The 24,346-nt window shown below is 37.3% G+C and overlaps 1 protein-coding gene across 1 annotated transcript in view; it reads right to left on the bottom strand.

Moving 5' to 3' along the window:
• Nucleotides 1–367: 367 nt before the first annotated feature.
• The window catches only part of LOC145686343 (uncharacterized), a 208,276-nt gene continuing 184,297 nt past the window's right edge, over nt 368–24,346 (bottom strand). Inside the window, exon 4 of the mRNA XM_081759574.1 lies at nt 368–7,168. Within this exon, the coding sequence (XP_081615700.1) occupies nt 1,795–7,168 (5,374 nt within the window). The 3' untranslated portion in view covers nt 368–1,794. The remainder of the gene's footprint in view (nt 7,169–24,346) is intronic.

The raw sequence follows: 24,346 nt of genomic DNA, 5'->3' as shown, positions 1-24,346 counted from the left end.
TGATAATGACCCCAGTAAAGACGAAAAAATCCCTATGAAATCATGTACTAAAAAAACAAATTGTACAGTGGTTACAAAATAAAGGTGTTGAACGTGATTCAAGCTAGAACAAATCTGAAGTAACAGAAATGTTAAATAAAGTTGCTTATAACATAAAAGTCTCCTACAGAATAGACCGCATTGCAAAAAGCCAGACATGAAATTCTTAATCCCCCCTTATCACTGCGAACTCTCTCCCACTGAACTTGTGTGGAGTAAAGGTTTGAGCGTTTGTCTCCACGCTTTCTACTCATAATAAGTGGCAACGTCGCGCTCAAGACGTCTCGTTTAACGTCATTTCCGTTTTACAATCTTCCTAGGGTGAGACCGAGAGTAATGTAAAAACTCTTTTTTAAAACAAGAATTCTTTATTGCTGTGCACCTATAATGAACAGCGAGAATCCTAGAAGAATTGTTACATTCCTAGTATCATTTCGGAAACCAATCCTGTTGTTTTTGAAGATAATAGACAGTAATGAGGAACTTCGGCTTCACAAATATTTTTTACATTTCATGCAGTTTGATCGTTTTTTTCCACGTAACACTAAAATCAGTAGTAAGTTATTAAAATGTTGATTACAATTACACATATTAACCCACTACTTAGCGGCATAGTAATCTTAAAACAATGTATAATGTTAAGTCTTTACACTAGGAATACAACAATCCTTTTAGGGTCTCAAGTGTTAGTATCTAACAAAATGTGCCAAACAGAATGTGTTAAAATAATATATTATATGATTCTACAATTTAATTTGGGGTTTTGCAGTAATTTAAGGTAGCGAAATCAGTACAATAAATTAGATGTCTTACAAATGAAGACACCGTTTTTCTTGCAATTTACTTCTCGTATTTTGGAGGAAAAATTAACGAAATTTTTAATACTTCTAAAGCAACTGATTTAAAATATATTAAACAAAAAGCAATGCAACAAAATATTTACAGACACAAGATAAAGCATGTCAAAATATACAACACTGATACATAAAAAATTAAATTTTGAATTCTATGTATATAATATTTGTTCAATGTACAATCGGCTCCAAGAGCTTAGTCGATTTCTTTTACTTAAAAAATCTTTATTTAAAGAAAAAAACCTCTGTATGTATTGATAGAATTAACTTCTACTTGTGTGGTTTATGAAAGAATATATTACTTTGAAAAATTATATCAAGAATATACAATTGTTCGGAAGATGCAAAATATATTATTACTGATGATGTAACTTCAGCTTAATCCACTAATTTCGTAAGCCGATCGTACATATTACAATTGATTATTTCTTCACTGCTTATCACACACAGAATCGTCAATAAACAATTACAAAAATCCACATTTTAGGAAATTAATATATACAAGGAAAGCATCAAAACCTCACAAAATACCATCTATAAAAATGCAACTCTTCGCTTTTTTAAAAATATTAAGTGCTTCAGAAAATGCAGAGATTTTCATTACATCAATTCTTTAAAAGAAAGAAAAAAAAAAAAAGATTCACTAGGTTGCACTGTTACGCTGAAGCAAAATAACTGGAAACTAAAGTAAACGTATTTGTAACTGAAGAACGATATAATTATTTCCATATCAAATATCTGTTTAATATATCTGCACTTCCTTAAGTATTATTTTTACTATTATTATTATTATTATTTCACTCTTATACTATGAAGACATTGAAAGTAATCGAGTTAGTGAAGAAATGCATCAACTTATAGTTATGTGTAACATAATACTAACTCACTCTTCTGCTTCAATTCAACCATCTAAAATCAATTCTTGACTTATCATTATATCGTGCGGTTCATCACTAGTAATAATGATACCTTCAGTACTGTCCCTCCCATCTACAACTTGCTCTGGCCACAAAAGGTCACCTGATACTTGGTTGTAACTTTCAGTTTCACTTACTAAGAATTGGGAACTACCTATACTACTTCCATTTCTATCTTTCTTTGACGAATCTTTGCCACTCTCATTATAATCTTCCACCCTTTCATTTACATCTGCAAGATATTCCTGGTAAACTTGCTGTTCAGCTCCCACTTCAACTGACTCACTGTTTTGTTCGGTACCTTCTGTAATGATTTCACTCACGCTTTCCTCTGGAATATACGATACATTCTGTGAATCAGGCTGGTAAAGTATAACTTGGTTTGGGGGCATAACAAACTGTTGCATATTACCCTCGTCAACAATGTAAGATACAGGAGTTAAAGCACCATCCTGACAGGACGCTAGATGTTCTGTACCAACTATGGTGATCACTGAGGATTCATTATCCACATTCAAATTTACCTTACATTCTGATGAACTATTCCCATGATCAGTATCACAAGTCTGCTCGTCTACAGACATTTTTTCTTCTTTGATGGAACAGTTCTCCTCTTGACCCTTGTAGGATTCGACTACAGAATGTGAAGATTTGGATTTACATCTGGAATGATCATGACTTTTATGACGAGTTAATTTAGACTTTAAGAAAAAGCCCTTTTTACAAATATCACACACATAAGGTGGTTTTTTCCTGGTTACCTTATCCTTCCCCGATCCTTGCACGGGTCTAATGCGTCTGTGGACTTTAGTATTTTTGTGAACTGAATCAATATGCCTCCTTAAATTTGTGAATATAGACAGCTTTTTGCCACATAAATTACAAATGCGGTATTTCCCACCAACTTTCTTCTGTTTCACGTCCACTGGTGATTTGAGACTTCTACTTTCTGTTTGGGACTTATGTTTCGTATGTTTCTCTCGCGTTTCTACTACCACACCGAGTCTCGGAGACCGCAAATCATCATAATTTATCGGTTTCCGCTTATGTACCTGCTTCATATGAACGTATCGAGATGATTCCATGCGGAACGACTTGCCACATATTTCACAAAAATATGGTTTCTCAGCAGTATGAATTTGTCGATGCTTTTCCCAGTTCTCTCTTCGATTGAATCGCATTTCACAATATTCACATGAGAAGTTCCCTTTATTTTGTTTTTCTGATTGACCTTCAACATTGCCATCATCTCTACATTGCTTTCCCGTTGTATCTTTATTGGTTTTACTACTACACGTCTGGTTATCTGATTGAGCTGCAGATGTTAAATCATCTTTAATACTATCATATACCTCGAAAGATCTTGTATAATGATTACTCATTTCTTCACTTTTGATTTTATCACGAGAACTGGAACTATGTTGTTTCTCGTGCTCGATAAGGGATTCAGAATTATCGAAGTATTTGGTACAAGTATCACATGAGAACAATTTATCCTTACCATGAATAGCAACACGATGCTCTTTTAAATAAACTTTATTACGAAAAACTCGTTGACAAATATCACACGTATGAACTCCTTCATGTTCCTTTGCATGTTCTTCCAGTTTCTCGGATGACTCAAATGTGATTTTACATTCAGTGCACAAAAAAGACGTCTTTTCTCCACTTTCATAGCTAGTTACACATCCTTGAACTGAGGAATCTTCATTTCTGTTTGATATACGTGCATCGGTTTCTTTTCCGCTTGTTTCTGATTCAATAGAATTAGATCGACTTGAAACTGAACGGGCTGAATTCTTAAGCAGCTTTATCTGTCTAGCCATCCAATTACTGAAATTTTTTATACCATGAACCTTCATATGTTCTGCTAAGTCTTCATTCTGTCCAAATCCTTTATCACAAAGACAACAGACATGCTGGTTGCCTACTCTTTTGATTTCAGACATATTTGTACTTCCTTGAATTTCTATTCTATTACGTTCATTTGAAGATTGTTCTAATGATTGGTTTATATCTGAAACAGATAATACCTGCTCATGGTCTTTCATATGATCCTCCAGTTCATTTGATGTATCGAACTTCAACGGACATTTCTCACACCGGAACACCCGATCATATACAGATTCTTCTTTTATGTACTCAGTTACAACTTGATTTTCTTTCAAAAGAGTTGTGAGTTCATCTTTAACAGCTTTATGATGAAGTTTCTTAACGTGAAAACTGAATTTCTTGAAGTTCGTGAACGGTTTTCGGCAGTTTTTACAGTAATATAATTTGTCTGCCACCTTCACGAAGCGCTCTCGCTTTGCTGTATGATTAGCAGCCCAATGTCTCTGCACAGATGACTTTGCTGTAAATGATTGGTGGCATAATTCACACATAAAACGTCCTGCTCCATCTTTTACAATACTAAAACGATCAAATACCTTGCATTGAGTTTGTGGTGAGCGAAGTAAATTGTTATCCCTGTCCATTAATGAAGATTCTTTTTCAATATTATATTCTAGTATTTTCTCTTGCTCCTTACCTCCAACGACAGTACCTGGTCCCAATTTCTTTCTTGATGGTTGTCGTTTCTCAAGTGATTTCGCCTTTGAAAGTAATTTCCGAGCTGCCGCAGCACCAGAACTCAATATTCTTCGATTTTGCTTTCTATTGTGATTCCTAACAGTATGCATATATAAGCTTGGTTGTCTCGTAAACAACTTCCCGCATGTTTCACATGGAAATATTTTTTTACTTGAATGACTCATTTTATGTTGTGATGCAGATCGTTCCGTTTTAAATATTTTTCCGCAAACATTGCACCCGAAAGGTTTATTTTTATGTTCGTTTTCATGTAATTCACACTCCTCTTTAGTTGAGAACTTACACTGGCAAAACACACACCTAAATTCCCCATCTGCACTAGTAGATTCTGTTTTAATAAGACCAGGTTCAAAAAATGAAGAAGTATCTTTGTCACCAGGGCTTCTGTCCTTTCCTTTAACACTGTTTTGATAATCCTTCTCTGTGATCCTCCTGTCCGAGCCGTGTACTTTGAAGTGACTTGCAAGGTGGTTGATTTTAGCAAAATCCTTACCACATATTCGACAAATGTACTGTTTTCTATCCAAACGCTTTTTAAGCGCTATGGTTTTGTCTGCATACTTTTTATTTCGAGTTTTAATTGAAATATTAGATACTCGTTTCGAATGCATTTTCATGTGTCCTCCCAGATGACGGCCTGATTTGAACTTCTGTGCGCAAATTTTGCATTTATATATGCCACCATTACTTTGCACTGTTTCATCTACAGGTTCGCCGACATCCATATCAGTACCATCTTTAGAACGCATAGGAACATTGATGCAAGATTCTTTGGCTGATGTATGATCTATTAAGTGCAACCTCAATGCAGCGTTCGTACTAAATGCTTTTCTGCAAAACTCACAATACCACTGTTTTCCTGGAGAAGTTCCCCCTTGAAAAGAGCGTTCCTTTGTATTGTTAGTGCCAGATTCTGCAACATCTCTAGTTGTATCTTCAAAAGACTTAAACCTATGAGCAGACATATGCCCTCCTAAATGACGACCGGAATTAAATATCTTACCACATAATTTGCAATCTAGAATCTTTTTGTTTTCTTCCAAGGTTTCACGATCTGCTTCACCTGTACTTGATTCGGTACCATCATCAAAATCACCTTGACACTGATCCTCAATATTAAATTCGGGTTCATAATCATCATCAATGTCATCGGCATCTGTCTTTTCAATCTGATTGCTACTCTGAAGTTCTGTATGTGATACATTTTTATCGGTTCTTCCTAGAAGGTGATACTTCATGTGATTTTGTAACTGAGTGTTATCGGCAAAAAACTGTTCGCACAACTGGCATGAAAGTTTACCCACGTGCGACTCATGTCCAACTTTGTTTGAACTACGGCCAATTGGACATAATTCTTTGTGCCTTATCAATGACTCTTTCAAAGGAAATGTTTTCCCGCATTTACAAATGTAATCATCATCCTGGTCATTCGAGACTGTACTTAGAATAGATGATTCATCCTGATTTCCTTCATGAATATCCAAGCCTTTACTACCTGTAATGTTAGGTACATCGTCAGCGTCCTTGTCTGAATGTTTAGATGCTACATGCCACAGTAAATTAAACTCTCCTTCATATGAATTACCACAGACACTACAACAATAAGGCTTGGGACTCGGATGGACATTTAGATGAGAGTGGAATTCACTGTTACTTGTGAACGTTTCCTTACAAGTTTTACACGGATATATCATCATTCCATCATGCTTTTTTCGGTGCATTCTGAGAAAAAATATAGAATTAAAAGAATCTCCACAAATGCTGCAATTAAATACACTTGAACATTTATGTCTGGTTAAATTATGCTCATTAGAAAATAATTTAGAACAATATTTACATCTAAAATCGCTTTTGATTTCAGCAGTAATTCTCCTAGTTTCTCTTTCCATTGCATTCCCACCCTCAGCATCACTAAAACAGTGTTCAGAATAATCATTTTCTACTTCAATTCTATGTATGCGAGCATGGTGCATTCGTAAATGATGAATACTCTTGTAACTAAGATCACATTTCATACACCAGTATGGCTTTGAGTTTGGGTGAAGTTTTACATGATCTTCAAAATCCTGAGCTTTGTTGAAGCTCTCACTACAGATTTTACACGAATAGCTCATAACGCCATCATGGGACCTCATGTGGACCTGCAGAAGTATATCCGAACGGCACTGCTTCTTGCAAATACTGCACGTATGAGATGAGGAGCAATGATGAAGTAACATTCGTGCTCGTGTTGGGAATAATTTCGAACATATTTTGCACTGAACAGTTGCTTTGTCTTTTCTGTGTGTCTTAAGCTGTGAGTGTTTTGTCTCCACTAATTTCCTTGTTTCAACGACTGTGCTTAATTTCCTAGAATTTGTGTCATCATGAACAGCACGATTCAATTCCTCATAGGGTTTAATTTCAACTGATTGCTGATTTAAAGCATCATACCAACAGTCTGTCTGAACAGCTCTTTCAACAAACACAGGTATTTTAATAATAATTCCGTTTGTAATTGAGAATTTGCATGGCAGCGTAGGACGTTCATGTCTCTGTAAGTCATCACGATATTCAGAAAAGTCTTGGAAATACTGAACCACAGCACTATCATTAAATGCAACTTCTTCACTTGAATTTCCAAAAATCACCGTATCTTCCTCGATACAAGTTTCCTCAGTATTCCTGATACTCTTCTGTACGTTAACGAAGGCGAACGGAATGTGTGTGTTCTGCTGTAATAATGAATTCCGTCCTTGGCTTCCATCTTCAAAGAATTCTTGATACCTGAAATGTTCAAGTATCATTAATAACTAAATTATACATAGAATTAACTAATTCACTTATACGAATACGAATGTCAATATAATTAGTACAAACAAAACATTAGCAGTATACTTTATGAAGCATCAAGTAATACATAACATGTATCAATAAACTGTTACTATATTTTTAAGGTAAGAAATTACAGTCTAAGACCATTAATTTATTATTATTATTATTATTATTAGAAAAGAATACATGAGCTTAATATACAGAGTAATTCAGAAGTCTCAGGATACCTATCTTCGAAACGAAGGTAGTGCCACCCATTCTAAGTTCACCACTGTATATCAGAATACGGTCTCCGTGGCTCCATGTGTTTTAGCGTGCTTATGGGTCATGGAAGTAAATTTTAAATCTACCTTACTGGATAGAGAACAAATGTTTAAAAATAGAAATGGGGATTTTTGGACTGTAATGTGTCAGTAAGAAGTTCGTTAAATCCATTTGTGTGATCAAATTTTACATATCTGTTGTTATTTGAGAGAGAAGTGCATCAACTTCAAAAGAACATTGCTTTCTTCCAGGAAAATGATGATGACACTAACAACACGAAACAAATGATCTTATCTGCTAAACAGCTGCCGTGTTATAAGTATTGCCTTCAACAATCGCCTTTCATCCAAGTAGGTCAATTCTACGTAACATGCTTGCATCCTGAAGCCAAATTCCCCGAAAAGGAGTGTTGTAGTGACAAACTTCATAGTAATACGTTTAAAAAGTAATACTGACGCGGAAATATCAACAATAATCTTACGGGCACAATAAGGAACCAATCGGACATGAAGCCTCCGCATCCAGCATGCAAGTAAGTAATAGCTACTTAAAACAAATTGCAGCAGAAAATTTACAACAACGATCCTGATTGAAGTTTAGAATTCTACACCTGGGATTTGGATTAATATTAAAGGGATTTGTTCCTTAAGCATAGGCGTCTCTAGCATATTAAAGTTGAGGAGCACATGAAAAGCATAAAATGATCGGAAGCCGAACTAAAGATATGCCATAAACGTGATATCTTTTTTCTATTTTAAATTCTAATCATAGGCTTATATGGAAGTTTCTTTCAAGTCTGTGATCTTTCAAATTTATTCAAAACATCCTTTATGTCTACATCAGAAATGCCCACTTCAAGCAGTTATGAGCATTTTCTAGTAAATGTAAATCAACAATTTACACACATTTATCTCTTCTGATTAAAAATGTTTCATCTATGCTCAATTCAAGCTAACTGCACTTTTAGTACCCTCCTACCTCCTATAGCAAGACTTTTTCTCTTGGTAGAGCGTTCACCTCTTATAGAGGGGTGTCGTTAGTCGAAAGTCATCTGAATAATAAAGAGCACCGTGTCCATGAGTTCTGTCGAAGTTTTTCCGTTCTCTTCCATGCTTCACTCCATAATCATTCAATTTATTAATCATCAGTTTCCTTCAACCTATAGCAGGGACTACCATCGCGTCGCCCGCGATCTACTTGTCGATCGGCAAGTCTTGGGAGGCAGCCTGTGACGATCTTTGTCACATTGTCCATACGAGCATTTTTATCGTTTCATAATTCTCTCTATCGGGGTAGTGAGAATTAAGTAGACCACCAGTAATTCTTCAAATGAAAAGTAGCCCCAAACCTAAGAAGGTTGGCCACCCATGCTTTGAAGAAACCCGTAACATTAAATTTAAAATTTCATTCCACAGTGTTTTTCGATTTGCTTAGTGGTTTATTCGTATATTACGAGTTTATTCGTACATTTGCTTATGTTTTGCAGTTTCCACATACTTTTGTATTTATTTCTTTACTAATGGAATCTTAACTGCATTTTAAAAACAATCTTATGGTATCACTCTTATTTCGTATAATGGATAACAAATTCAGAATAATTCTTTTTCCCCTTATTCCCAAATTTTAAATGAACTTTGTATGTGTACAGAAGGCTAATCGCTGTATGTCCGACCATTTTCGATTCGGTGCTGCCACTTTGAGTATCATCCTGGGACTATGGGTTTGCTGGCGGGAGCAGTGTTGTGTCTAACCTTGTGGGCGGGCACATGAGTGTTACCCAAATGGCGCCGAAAATCAACCGGTATTGGAAGAGTTACGTAATGGCCTTTTCCGTGCTAAGTTTCCGTACGTACGAATTGTGAAACAGTGTCGGGAGAATGAGTTAACACTCGGAATGACCACTGCGAAAGCTATTGTGGTCCGTTACACACAACAGGCTCCCCCAGCGAAACATTCACTCATGAAAACCAACAGGCAAAGGGCTGCAAGCAAAGTGACACCCGTAGTGCTAAGAGGATCCGCCGATTGGTGTGCCATGATAATCCCCCAATTCAACGGAGCTGACCTCGCATCGTCAGCTATGAACAATATTCGCAATCGCCTCAGTTAAACAGTGTGCGGAAGGCCCTTGTACATCACCTGTTAGCGCATCACATTGCCGAACGTAAGACGAACTGCAGGAAACTGTCTGAAAAGTACCTGGCGGGCTTCAAACGGAAGACAGTTGAAATCGTAAATCATATGCCCATCTCACTGCTGGTAGTTACATTCGGATGATCACATACACTAATATTGACAGCAAGGGACGCAGCAATTTTGCTAGTCAGTGCAAAGACCGTTTCCCGCGTGCCTTTATGGTTATTACGGAATTCGGATATGAGGGTAAGTTGATAATACGCAAGGTGGACAAAAACGTGGAGGCGAATGCAAGATACTTCCACGAATCCATTCTGACACCTATCTATCATTCCACAATTGTGTGGAATGGACGCGAACCAGGTGATGATCCATATGAATAAGGCTTCGAGTCATACCGCCAGAACATCACTACGTTTTTATCAAGAAATGGCAGAGGAATTAGGAATTCGTGTCATTCCGTTTGACAACATTTCCATGAAAAGTCCAGATGGCAGTCTAATAGCTTTTTGTGGATTTGAATTGTTGAAACGACATCTTCAACATCGACGCCCGTGCACCCTGGATAGTCTATGGAAAGTCTGCAGACCGCACCGGAGCTTGCTGCAATGGAAATTGCGGTGCCGTGTGATAATCCACAATGTTGAGGGTCCAATAGAACATGATCGGTGGTGGCGGCGCGGTATCTCTTAAGGGAGTACCCCTAAAAGAAAATGATCGGATATAAAGTGAATAATCTTCTGTATTTACCACCCCTTTCTTTTGCTACTTCATTTCGCTAAGAGCTCTGTCGAACTAATCTTTCAATACTGCAAATCCATGACACTCTCACTTTTCTTCTACAATATATAATATACAGATTAATTTCATGATTTCATCATCTCAATGCATTCGTTTCTCCTACCTACAACTTAATTACGCTCTCGAAACGCCTTTCCAACCTTAGTTTATGTGTTGTCATGCTTGTTTTCTCTAGCTTCCCTTTAATCTTTATTAAATATATATATATATATAGGGTGGATTTTTAATCTTTCCACGGAAATATCTCGAAAACGATTGAACATAAATGAACTAAACAAAAACTCAAATAGGAAATACCATGGGGCAAATCGAATGGTAATATTGGGGTGCCACCCAGGACCGTCCTTCATGAGGGCCCGGAACCCATCTTAAAATTTCAAATGAAAACAAGGGGAGACTGATGCCTCGTTCGATAGATCTTTAGAAACTAAAAAACGTTGTGGCAAAAGACTTCTCATATCGGTCACCGTATTCAAGATGGCCGCGAAGATGTGGTGCCTGTATCAGGTAAAACGTCCAGTATCACTAATATGGAAACAGTTTGAGATAAATGAACAGAGTAAACACATATAGGAAATCACAGAGGGTATTTATCATTGCATGGCTCGAGAATGCAAGGGATAAGATTATTAAAGTATAATTGACATAATACAAAAGAGGAAATGTAATTCTTAGAAAAGTATCTTTTCGATCTCCCTCCGTAAGTAGGTTAAGCGGGAATGAATGATAAGATCTCCAATGGGAACTCCACTTTTACTTACAGTAGGTATGGTTTGTCTGAAACACTTGTGTGTACAAGTGACTGGTACCGTAATGAATAAAAAATAAGGTAAAATAAGGTGAAATTCAAGTTTAATACCCATTTGTACTGCAAAGTGTGATTGGAAAAAAGCAACTGAAATGAGAAGCAAAGGTTTTACTAAGGAACTTCCAAACATTTTGCCCGCCCCTGATAATTTAACTCAATGCGTGCAAGATGTTTGAGAAGCAACTGTATCAGTATGTACTGTTTCGTTACTGAGGATCCCATCTGAGATTAATGCTGAAAGTTATTCCGGATGTAACTGTGGACAACATTTCAGTGAAGCTCATATTCTATCACATGCAAGAAGACAAAGAAGGAAAAGAATCAAACCAATATCGTGCAGACAAATGTTGAACAAACCAAACGTTTGTACACATTGTTCTAAAATTGCATTGTTCGACAAATTTGTTTCGCATTTCAGCTGATTCATTTTTGCATCAAATCAAAATGAAAGGTAACATTTAACAAGAATTGTACATACTTTATCCGATTACAGAGATATCTGTCTCTTATAAAAACACATTTCAGATAACTTTGCTTTAGATACAATTTGCAAAAGCTAAGGTTCTCATTTGCAATTTCACCGTTCCTTCCTACTTCACCCACTTACGGAGGGAGGTTGGAGGTATTATTTTCTAGAAATTAGATTTTCTCCTTTGCATTATTTTACATTCACTCTAATAATCTTTTCCTCTGTTGCAACATTCTCGAGACATTGAATGATAAATACCCTCTGTAATTTTCTATTCGAATTTTTGTTCTGGTGTTTTCCTATTAGTGGTACTGGACGTTTTATCTGATATAGGCATCATGTCTTGGTGGTCGTTTCGAAAACCGTGACCCATATGAACAATCTTTTGTAACAGCGCTCTTTAGTTTTTAAAGATATGTCGAATGATTTATCACTCACCCCATGTTTCCACTTACAATTTTCAAGTTGGGCCTCGGGTCCTCATGAAGGGTGGTGACAAAACCAATCTGTGTGTCCCATCACATCTTCCATTTGAATTTCTGTTCGGTTCATTTATGTTCAACAGTTTTCATATTAGTGGTACTGGACATTTCACCTGATACAGGCGACATATCTTGGCAGCTATTTTGAATACTGTGACCGATATGAAATATCTTTTGCCACAACGCTTTTTAGTTTTACAAGATCTATCGAACGAGGTATCACTCGCCCCTTGTTTTCATTTAAAATTTTAAAGATGAGCTCCGGGCCCCCATGAATGACAGCCCTGGGTGGCACCGCAATATTACCATTCGATTTGCCCCATGGTATTTCCTATTTGAGTTTTTGTTTAGTTCATTTATGTTCAATTGTTTTCGAGATATTTCCGTGGAAAGATTAAAATGGGCCACATAAACAATATTGTTACAAGCAAGCTTTCATTATTTAAACTACCAGAAGTGTGCCCTCTTTCACATGGGAAGAATAGGAAATGCACGTTTTCCACTTTAAAGTGGAATTTCCGAGAATGGTGAAACATATTTTCGGTCATTTTTAATGAAGTTATTTTGTACGAAATTTCATACCTTCAACGACTCTCTCTCTCTCTCTCGAGCTCCTCTGTGGCTAAGCGGTTAGCATACGCGCCTTTGGCGTGGGAGACCCGGGTTCGATTCCCGGCGGGAGCTCATGTGGTTCGGATTCCACGTTAATCAGTAGGTCCACGTCTCATATAGCCTCGCTGCTGAAAGGGACGCTAAACTAAAAATCAACTCATCTCTCTCTCTCTCTTATATATATATATATATATATATATATATATATATATAGGACATTTACTGAATAAAGGAAGAGAAATTCTACTTTTTTCCTCTTAAGAATTGAGTTTTCGAAACCACTGCAACACGTATTCCCTTATTTTTAATTAGATATTATATACCGATTCCTTGATCTTAAGCAAATTACTGCACTTGTGATTCACAGAATGAAAAACGGCAACTTCAATATTAAAAATTTCCCCGTTGTCCCTTTAGGAAGCGAATTTTCGAAAAAACAAAATTTCTCTTATCTTCAAGTGAGAGAATCTCACTGAACAGAAATTTCAAATCTCAGTAAATCTTGACATTCGCTACTAACTGAATAAAATAAGGAAATTTGTATATTATAAAAAGGATCCCCAGATTTCCCCTTAAGAGGGAATTCTTTTAAAACTGAAACATATATTACCATATTTTCAATTAAATGTCGTATTATGTGGAATTTCACAATTCTAACTTAAGAGAATCATCAGCATTTGGCTAATAATAATTAAAATGAATTTGAGTACTACAGAAATGGTCCATCCTCGTTTCCTTCTTATGAAGAGAATTTTTGAAAATACTGTAGTACAAAATTTTCTTATACCGAATTTCACATTTCTGACCATCACATTCGACACACTATAAATAATCATAAAAAGAAAATTTAGTATTATACTTAGTTATAAATACTGTCACAAAGTTTGGAGTGGCACAGTGCTGCCATATATGTATAAAGCGAAAGATGCATGTAGTGTGTGTGTGATTGTTCATGACATACATTGATATTGTACTGAGTTCTGATGGAGTGGGACGATTACGAAAATCGTGTAGCAGTAACTGCACTACACAAGCTCGGGAAGACAGCAGGTGAGATTTTCAACTTCCTGAAACCCCTACAAAATCAGAAAGAGATTCGTGTATCGAGCCATACAGCGATACACCGAGACTGGAACGGCAGCTGATCGCGCAAGGAGTGGCAGACCACGAACGGTACGAACCCCGCAGGTCCAGAAAGCAGTCGCACCAAGAATTCGAAGAAATCCTGTTCGAACGCAAAGTGTGATGGCTGCTGAGAAGAACATCAACAGAAATTCCATGTCTCGTGTGCTCAGGAGTGACCTACATCTACGGGAGTATAAGAGGCGGACTGGTCACTTTCTGACCCAAACATTAATGTCACAGAGGGTCCTTAAATCAAAGAGACTGTTGCGGCGTTACGCCAACAATCTGCACAGGAAGATTCTGTTCAGTAACGAAAAGGTGTTCACAATTGAGCAGGCCTACAACGCCCAAAATGGCTGTGTGTATGGAACGTCATCTACTGCAGCTGAGGCAGTTCCAAGGGTTCAGAGGGCACATCATCCTGCTTCACTAATGGTTTGGTGGGGAGTGAGCTACTCAGGCACAACCCAGTTGCATTTTTGCGAACAAGGTGTCAAACATCTGCCAAGGTGTACCAGGACACAGTGTTAACACCTGTAGTGAAACCCACTGTCTGCTACCATGTTCCCTAGAGAAAGGTGGACCTTCCAGCAGGATTACGCTCCAGGCCACAATGCGAAAACAACCCAGGACTGGCTGGCACGGAACGTTCCGACTTCATTTCTACCGCTGATTAGCCTTCTACCAGCCCGGACCGTAACCATTGGACTACAAACTTTGGGCAGTCCTTCAGGCAAAGGTCTGCCATAAACAGCATCCATCTGTCGACAGTCAAACAATCCTTGACAAGAGCAGTGAACAATTTTCCCATGGACGTGGTGTGTAATGCCATTGACCAGTGGCCGGACAGACTACATGCCTGCATCAAGGCCAAAGGGGGACATTTCGAAAAATGATTCGTGCGTCAGGTGTACAACATATCAATGTAAAACATGACCAAAATAAATTGCCTTGGTGTTAATACTCTGTTATTCACATTCAAACTTGTGACAGTATTTATGATATAACTGGGTAGAAATGTTCCCTCTGCTCCTCCCTTTTGTGAAAAACTTTGGAAAACATTAAACAAGTATTCTTTTATTTTTGATGAGTTTATAGATACGGCATCTCTCTACCTTAAGGGATTTGTGAGATACTCAATTCTTCGCAGAAAATTTGAACCATCCATTTGCCAGCGTTTTAAAAGATTTTTTTCTTATCTCTTGCCTCCGTGGCAAAAGGAGTTTATATTCAAATGTCACAATTCTAGTTATACAGTATAACCTCGTTAACACGAACTCGCTTAAGCCGAACACTCGGTTAGGACGAACAAAATTTCGGTCCCGGCATCGCTGTACGTTATCTTATAGGAAGTTTTATCGGTTAACACGAATTTTGGTTAGCACGAATTACGAACTAATTTTTAGTCCCTCGAATCAGTAAAGGTTTTCATTTAACACGAACTTTCAATCCTTTTTTTTAGATCATTTTTCTTATTTCAGATTTCACTCCAGATCAGTTTTTGGCATACACTATTTATACAGACGAAAATTGCCTTGTAAATAAGAGAAAAACCAGAAACAGGTATCTTTCCTCTCTTATGAGGTGTTGATTCTGTTTTCCGTCAAGCGCTGAACATGCAGGTGCTTGGCAGACGAGCTGGCGACAGCTCGAGACAAAACTTCTTCTCTCCCCTTTAACTCCAAACTGGTGACAGCAATCATAAATACCTTTCCGTTACTAGCGGTACTCACCCTGCTAGCGGAGTTATCAATTTTATAACTTGACCTGGATTTTCTGCGTGGAAACTTTTCTTTTTAATCTTCGAAGATGTGATAATAAACTTACTGTAGTCTTTTCACTTTTCAGAGGATGGTACCGTGACTGAAACTAGTCTCGATCTCGATCTTAACTCGAATTTGAGACCGAGAAGTGCTTTTCGAAATCGAGACGAGACCGAAACTCTCAGTCTCGTCTCGATACAATTCTTTGGATGGTATCAAGACAGAGAATAGTCTTGGTCTCGTCTCGAATTTGAAACCGAGACGAGACCGAGGCTACAGTCTCGTCTCGATACCATCTCTAGTGTTTTCTATGACATACATAATATACTGTAGTGGTATGTATAGTCTGTATACTGTAGTGTGAATGTATGGAGAAAATGTATTCGAATAATAAATTTTGGGACCCCGGTTAACACGAATTCTTTTAACACGAACTCCTGATTTTTCAGTCCGTTGGAATTCGTGTTAACGAGGGTTTACTGTAGTATAATAGCCTGAGCGATGACGAGATAATTGTGTAAACCTATGTCTGCTATCTTCTAAAAATTTTAATGAATACGTGACATAAACGTAAGGTAATATATGCGTATGAGTTCATCTTTTAGAAAATATATTATATGCGTATAATATTTCAGACTGATTTTAAACTTTTTCACTCTGTACTTTATCCTTTGTCTCTCTACTCAGCACCCTGCTATCTAATCATCGGCGCAAATCTGTCTTCAACATTGGTGGGGTGGGATGGGGGGTAAGACCATTCCCATATATATATATATATATATATATATATATATATATATATATATATATATATATATATGCCATGTCCAAAAACAATGCTGTAGAGGATCAGGGGAGCAGAGTTGTTTTCAGTGGCATATTTAGGGGGCTATCGGGATCAAGCTCCCCGCGAAATACATTTGTCAGTTTTTCGTAATCCATTTACAACAATAATCCTTCTTACCATTTCTAAAAAATTCATTGACTTTCCATTTCCTTATGCTCTTTGTTCAGAAATAATGCTGTATTTGTCAAATTTCATTCCATGTAAGAATTGCGTCCTCTCTTTCTTTCTTTCGTCCTTTCTACTTTTCTGTTTCTTCTTTCTTTCTTGATGTTATCTTCTTTCGTTTCTCCTATCATACTTTCCATCGTTGTCAGTTGTGATTCAAGTCCGCCGTCATCAGTAACACCAAAACTAAGAGTTGATAAGCGAAACTGACGTTCCACACCAACTTGCGCGGATATCAACATAAACGAGACTTTAGTTATTATAGCAAAGGAAAAATTATATCGTTTTGTTATTTTAAAAAGAAGGAAATGTTTGAATTAAGGAAAATCAAAACGGAGGAATAATTAGCCCGGAAAATAAGGTAGGCCAAGAGGATACTTCCTTTTACTTCTATGAATAGAATAAAAGGTTAGATTTACTCTTAAATTTTTGTATTACACCATATAGAATTTATCGGTCTGCAATTCTTGCCATTAAAACTTCAATTTATGCACAAATTAAAATACATTTAATTCTCAAACTCAGGGGGCAACTGCCCACTCCTTCCCTGTGCTGGGCATAGCCCCTCGAAACAAAATCCTAAATGCGCCACTGGTTGTCTTCAACACTGGGAGGTGGCCAGATTTGAGACATTCTAGGGAAGGGATATGAAGCCCATATTACGGTAAGGGTCTGCGGTGGCTCAGTGGTATCGTTTACCTCTGGTGCGTGAGGTCCCGGGTTCAAACCCTGCTCTCCCCAAGTGAACTTAGTGATGGACACACGCCATGTGCGTTGGTTTATTTGGGGTTCCCCGTTCCCTCCTACTTTCTTCGTTCCACTATTTCATCCATTTCTCATTATCATTGTCTTCTTTAGCCCAGCCAGCATAACCGTGGGACGTAAAACTCAAAGATTTTCATACTATGGTAGATAAATCTGATTTCTGAGGTGAACCGTTGTAGTATATATTGCACGATGGAGGTGAAGTAGTAGTCAGTGGCAAAGCGTAACCCCACAAGTAGGGTAGGCCAGATAAACTAATATTCCCACTTAGCTCCACTATAAATATTTTGAAGTGCAGTTCATATTTTCTTCTGTCTGGGATTTGCAGGAGGGGATGAAGGGAATTTCTTCCTCACTTGCTGTTTTCATTTCCTGCATGGAGGGAGAGCTAAAGAAAAAAAAATTCTTACTGTTAGCTGTCAAATTTCTTGGATAAGCGTTTGGTATTTGCATCTCCCAAAGTAAGTACAATACAGAATTGAATTAATGCATAACGTGATAATGACTTCACTACAAATGTTAATGCTCAGAAGGACTTTCATTTGGATAAACACAAGATATTTAATATTGTATTCTATGCAATGACATATTTAAGAGGGTGGCTTCAGGGTTTAAGCATCCACTGAAATTTTATCGCAATCTTTTGTTTTTTATATATTGCAGAATTTTCACATTTCCAGGGATAAAGTTAGCAAAGTCCTTCCGAAACAGCAAAACCCTTAGAAACAAAATCGTAAATATCCCACTGATTCTATGAAATGGAAAACTCAATTAAAATTACACACAAATATTATTTTATCCTGTACTGTAGCGTTTGGTAAATGTGTATATATATGTTTAACTATTATGGAAGAGGCCCCATGTAGGAAAAAACTAGCAGCTATTCTGAATAATTCCTGAGATTATATACCTAAATTAGACAAGTTATCGCTAATAGAAATACATACTTCTACACAGAAACTTCTTATTCTATGTTAAAGAAATAATTTAATAACATACTAGCATTGAAAGATGCCTTCAACGCTAAAATTAAACTCCTAGTGGCAAGCCTCCGCTCCTTCCAAGAATACGCGCAATCACCAGCGATAATAGCTTCGCTCCCCGAGCAGCATAGCCCGTAACCTTTCTAGCAATCTGCTGAGGCTCAGACCAAAGGGTCTCCAAGTGTTTCCACCTACTATATTTTTACTGAAAATACCGAAATACTGAAGTATTGACTATTTTTATAAGAAATCAAAGATAAAGAAAATGGTAGAAAACAGGGTAGGCCCGGCCTCAGAGCCTCATAGTACCCTTCGCCATTGGTAGCAGTTCATATCCGTATTACAAATCACTGCCGTGAACACATTCTGAAATCTGAATACATGCATATTTATAATTAGTATGTTTCTAATTAGGCATCCACAATGATCCACCTTAAAATTTTGGACACTTGTTTTATAATAATATCAATAATGACTTCCCCAAAACTATGAAGAAAGAAAATCAATTATGTATGACGCAACAATACTCTTATTTGAGCAAAATGATCTCAATAGCATTACAGGAATCGTTACAGAAGTCTGACGCATGTCATATACACTTTAGTTAACACATGTAACCTTAAGATTACGGAGAAAAGTATTCCAGCAATTAAATTCTTTTCTTTGCTTACGAAGCATGAGTAGATGCCTAGGCTGATACTACAAATATATGAAATGCGCATTTACTGAAAGATGGGTTCTACTTGACATAGGGTAGATATACTACTCTATATACTCTTCGTGTGCTAAGGTCAAGGGGAGAGAAGATAAGATTTCACATCAGGTTACGTCACGTACAGTCGCACACCTTCATTTTCAATAAAAATGAAAAAGCCAAGGGAAATCAATTACATCTCACTTTCCTTTGTGGCAGTCGGACACAAATCATCACACTTATCTGCAAAAAGCACTTTTCATGTCAGATTATTGGGGGGACAGTTCCGCCATGTCCAAGATTGGGGGTACATGTCCCCCTCATCCTCCCGGGATTTTTGCGAGTGTGTCTAATTATATGCTTCTTTTGGTTTTACTGGTTTCTCTTAATTCACTCTTTAATCTTCCATGCACTCTTTATCCTTTTTCACTATTAACTTTGCTTCCTTCATTTTCCTTGAGATTCCATGAGTAGCCCAGGCTTTTTGTTCTGCTCCCTTCAAGATCGTGCTATCTGTGACGTCCGAGAGATTCTAAATGTTTCCATTACTAGCTACCTCCTGTGGTCCCGCCTAGCGTAGTTGCTAACGCTCTCGCCTTTGGTGCCAGTGGTTCTGGTTTGATACCCTGTGGGGACACTTGACCGAAAAAGTGTACAAGCTTCTTCAGGCCAGCCATCCTGAGTAAAGTTTTACTCATTCACACCAAACAAATGTCGGAATGGTACCTAACATAATGGTGCCATGCCGCTTCCATATTTCTTTCTTCCTTCGCAATTCCGCAGCTAGTGTTATTGCCAACGGACGTATCTTTTATATGTAAAGGGGTAACATGGCCATAAATGCCGAAAGTCCAGACATCTAATTCCTAATCCTAATTAGCTAACTCCTTTTTCTTTTTCAAATACATTTTTTCCAAAGTTCGAACGAATCTTTCAAATTTTTCACTACATATCTACTTATATTTTACATTTTCTTTCTGATTGTATTTTTTCCTGCACAGCACAAATCCTATTTTTTTTTCTGCACAGCAATTAAATCCTCATTTGAGAATACATCGGCCACATTGAAAACCTCAGCTACCTTTAAATGTTCCAAAAATTATCAAGTATCGTTATCTGATACATCAGTTTATGGAATGGAACTTCGAAATCTTTCTTCTTTCCTTGATTGAACAGTATTTCCTAGCATCAACGAGTTCTATCGGCAAAAGTTTATCCACAAATTCTAATTTCTTTACCTACTACATACCTTCCTGTTCTTTCCTTACAAAAACATTCAATATCGCCCATTAAAATTAGCAACAGTCCTTCTTATTCTATGATTTGATCTATTTTATTGAAGATTATGGTTGAAAGTTCTTATGTAGTGTAAGTAAATAGATGGGAAAAATAAATTATTTGTATTAAGCAGTGTATATTGCATTGTTACCAACATGAAAGTAGGTATGTTTTACATACAAAGTTAAAAAAGAATAGTGTAGTCACCTTGAAGAAGAAGGAAAGAAAGAGACTTGGATTAGGAAGATTACATTTTTAAACCTTATTATCTTTAATACAAATGAACTCTCATTTATACTTGGAACAAAACAAGACAAGAACTGGAATTTGGAGGAGCACACGTTGCCCTGTTGGCACGCAGTGAGTATTTCACTAACGCCTCCTCTGAGCTTCTATCTCGGTTGACAAATACTCCTGAAGACGCATTACAAGGCGGCAACAATGTACTGTTCATTTCTACAGAAACCCTCTACCAGTAACTACCACCAAAACGTTTGTTATTGATCCTTCTCTCGGTGAGCTCAACAACTTGGTGATGTAGTTTCCCTCCCACACATACTTCCACATGCTTTTGAACTGTCAAGTAACTTCTAATTTTGTTTCATGTATAGTTACATTATGCAATAACATATATATTATTATATAAAAGGACATGTAACACCCGTTCATTCTTCCTATTCCTTCCCTTATTCTGTGCAAGGATCTTAGCACAGGATAGACCGGCGGGAGAAGGTATCCTCCGTACAGGAAGACGCCTGTGTTTCTAAGGGCATTCTTTTTTCAGTGATGAGGTCTCTCTTCGTTTCTTTAGAAAGAGTTAACCATCAGAATCATAAATCAGAAGTGACCGTAATAATCACTGGACGGACGCTACAGAGATTGTTATGGTATGGCGTTGAATACGAGAGTCCGTCTTACTGGATCCGATCTTACCAATGCCACCTTCATACCTAAGTAATATTTGGAAGGGCTACAATAGTGGTTGTAAATTTTTCTCAAGTTTTTCACACTAAATGTAATTTTAAATTCTGCGGCACACCGAAAAAACAATAATTTTTCCATAAAACATGTATTACATTTCGTAATATCCTAACTTTCTTCTGGCAAAGAATTTGAGAATGGCTGCGCTAGAAAGAAGTTTCTTTCCCCCTTAAATAACGAGGAAAGCTTCCACGGAACATCCAACATATGGGGTCCGACCCTATAGAGTTCCTGAATGCTTCAATATACATTTGGATCACTGGATTGGGTTGAGTGCTGAACTTCAGTGTAATGATCACCTAGATCATCTTGCATCACATCCTTTCACTTTGGAGCAACCTCAAAGCAAGAAGAGGAAGATGATGATTATCATCATAGGTATTTTGCCAGTATTGGCAGGTCATTTGCTTCAACTGAGAAACTTCCATGCTCCATTGTCCTCAGCTAACCTCTTCGTCTTCACGTACTATTTCTTTATTTTAATAGCATCATTGATTGTAGTCTGCATCGGCCCCCTCCTCCTAACCAGTTTCTCTTCCTCTTCTTAATACCTAAAATTGTTCTTTTCTCTCTCACACACAATTTCTAACACCCTCTCGTTAGTTTTCCGCTCGACCCACCTAATTCTCTCCATTCATCCCTACACCAACGTTTCGAAAGCTTCCAGTCATTTTTCTTCATTTTCGCGTAATGTCCATTTTCCTGACCCATACAGCACAGTACTAAACACGAAGCATTTTATCAGTCTTTTTCTTAAATTTTTATTCGAGGTTCCACAAAATAGTATTTTCTTCCTCTTAAAGGCTTCTTTTGCCATTCCTATCCTTGCTTTTATTCCACGTTCACACTTCATATCGTAACTAATCTATATTTGACACTGACCCTTTCGTTCCTATCACCATGGCTTTTATCTTTCTAATATTTATTTTCATCCCACATTGTTCACAGTCCTTCCTCAAGTTTTCTAAGATTTATTGATTTTCTCTTTAGATTCTGCAACAAGAGCCATATCATCTGCAAACCGTATAAACCTAATCATTCTGCCTCCTAATGAAATGCCGTCTTCATTTTATAGGCTCTTTCTCACAATCTCTTCTAGATAAAGTAATACACGCGTCCAAACTTCCCTTTTAATTGCACTCTGCTCTGCTATTTCCTCCCCTATTTTAAAACACACTTGTTGGTTCATGTGTAAGTTTATGAGTGCGATCTTTCCATTCCAACCTAACCTTCGTTAGAACTTCCAACAACAATTCCCAACAACATGCGGCCAAAAGCCTTTTTTAGATCAATAAATATCACATAACACTTCTTTCTCTTTTTCTGTAAAACTTTCACCGATCACCTTCAATAATGGCATTGCATCTCTGCCTTACTTCCCCTGAATTCGAACTCTTTCCCCTCAACTTTGTCATTTGTTTTCCCATATAACCTTCTGTTCACAATTCGAAGCAAAATTTTTGCTGTATGAGATAAGAATAATAGTTTTATAATCCTGTCATCTCTTCGGGTTAGACTTCTTAGCCATTGGGTATCATGATCATCTTCAGAAAAGTCTTTTGTCCACTCTCCAGTTTCATATATTTCACTGCACAGTCGGAATAATTCTTTCTTGTCCATGTGTCCACATTGTTAACGAACTTGACTTATTTATCCCAGTTGTCTTTCCATTCCTAATCTGGTATATAGCTTTATTTTTTTTTTTAATTCATCAAGAAAAATACTCTACCCTTTATCATCCTCGCGAGCTTCATTTTCTACTTCAACATCAAGGCCAAATGGTCTATTCCTACTCTCGTAAGTTTTCAACATATTTCCTCCATCTTCCTAATATTTCATTTTTCTCGCTGACTACCTTCCCACTATTTTCTATTGCCACCATAATACCCCTTGTTTCCTCCGAAGTTTCATAGATTTCACCTCCTTGTACATTTCCTCAAAAACTCCTTCCTTGCTCTGTCTGTTCCCCTTCGCAACTCGCTGTGTAGGTTACTGTACATCTTTCTGCCCTTTTCTCTCTGAACTTGTTTCCACGTCTTCCGTTCCCTCATTTTCTGCAACATTTGTTTTGTAACCCACGGTCTCTCAACAGTTTCGTGTTCGCGGTAATCTACTACTTCTGCAGCCTGCTGTATGCAAAGTTTAATGTTCCTACCATCTGTTACTGCCTGCACCTATCCTTTACGAGTATTTTTTTTTTTTTTTTTTTCGAATTTCTCAACGAAAAGATTTCTTACTTCCTCGTTTTTCAACGTTTCAGTATTCAACATCATCTTACCTACTTTTCTTCTGCCTACATTTGTCAGCTGAATTTCCACTTCGACCAGCGAGATATGATCAGAGAAAATGTTAGTCCCGGGAAGGGTCTTCCCATTCTTCAAGCTATTCCGATATCTGTCCTGAATCAAAACATAGTCTATCTGATATATTTCGCCGTCTGTTGAGGATTTCCATGTTTATGTTCTTTTGTGCTGATGCTGCTGAACCATGCTTTTCAATTACTAGTGAATTCTGTCCACAGAAATTGACCAGTTCCTCCCCCTTTTCATTTCTTTTGCCTAAACCAATTTGCCTGCGACACTACATTTTTGTTTTTCTCCCACAACTGCATTGTAATTCCCTATTACAATTACACATGCGCCACTCTTCTCCCTGTCTATAATTTCTTCTATTTCCTCATCATTTTCCTCTACTTCTTCAATTGTATGTGAAAGGTCGGTGCGTATGTCAGTATCACCGCTAGCTCTATCAACATATTCTACTTTCACTACCCTCTCTTTAAAGCGATTAGGAATAATTATTCCTACACTATTATGACCGCCCTTTTCACTACCTGAGTAAAACATTCTATACCCTGTTCTGTTCAATTTCACCTCTACCTTCACAAACTCCTACCAAATCAACATTATTTTATTTTATTTCTTCTTTAAGGTTTAATAACTTCCCTCCCTGCAACA

Source organism: Thermobia domestica, chromosome 5 (genome assembly GCF_964235325.1).
Source record: "Thermobia domestica chromosome 5, izTheDome1.hap1.1, whole genome shotgun sequence".
Classification (NCBI taxonomy): Eukaryota; Metazoa; Arthropoda; class Insecta; order Zygentoma; family Lepismatidae; genus Thermobia; species Thermobia domestica.
Note: the sequence above shows the minus strand (reverse complement) of the source record. Positions and strands in the feature narration are given on the sequence as shown.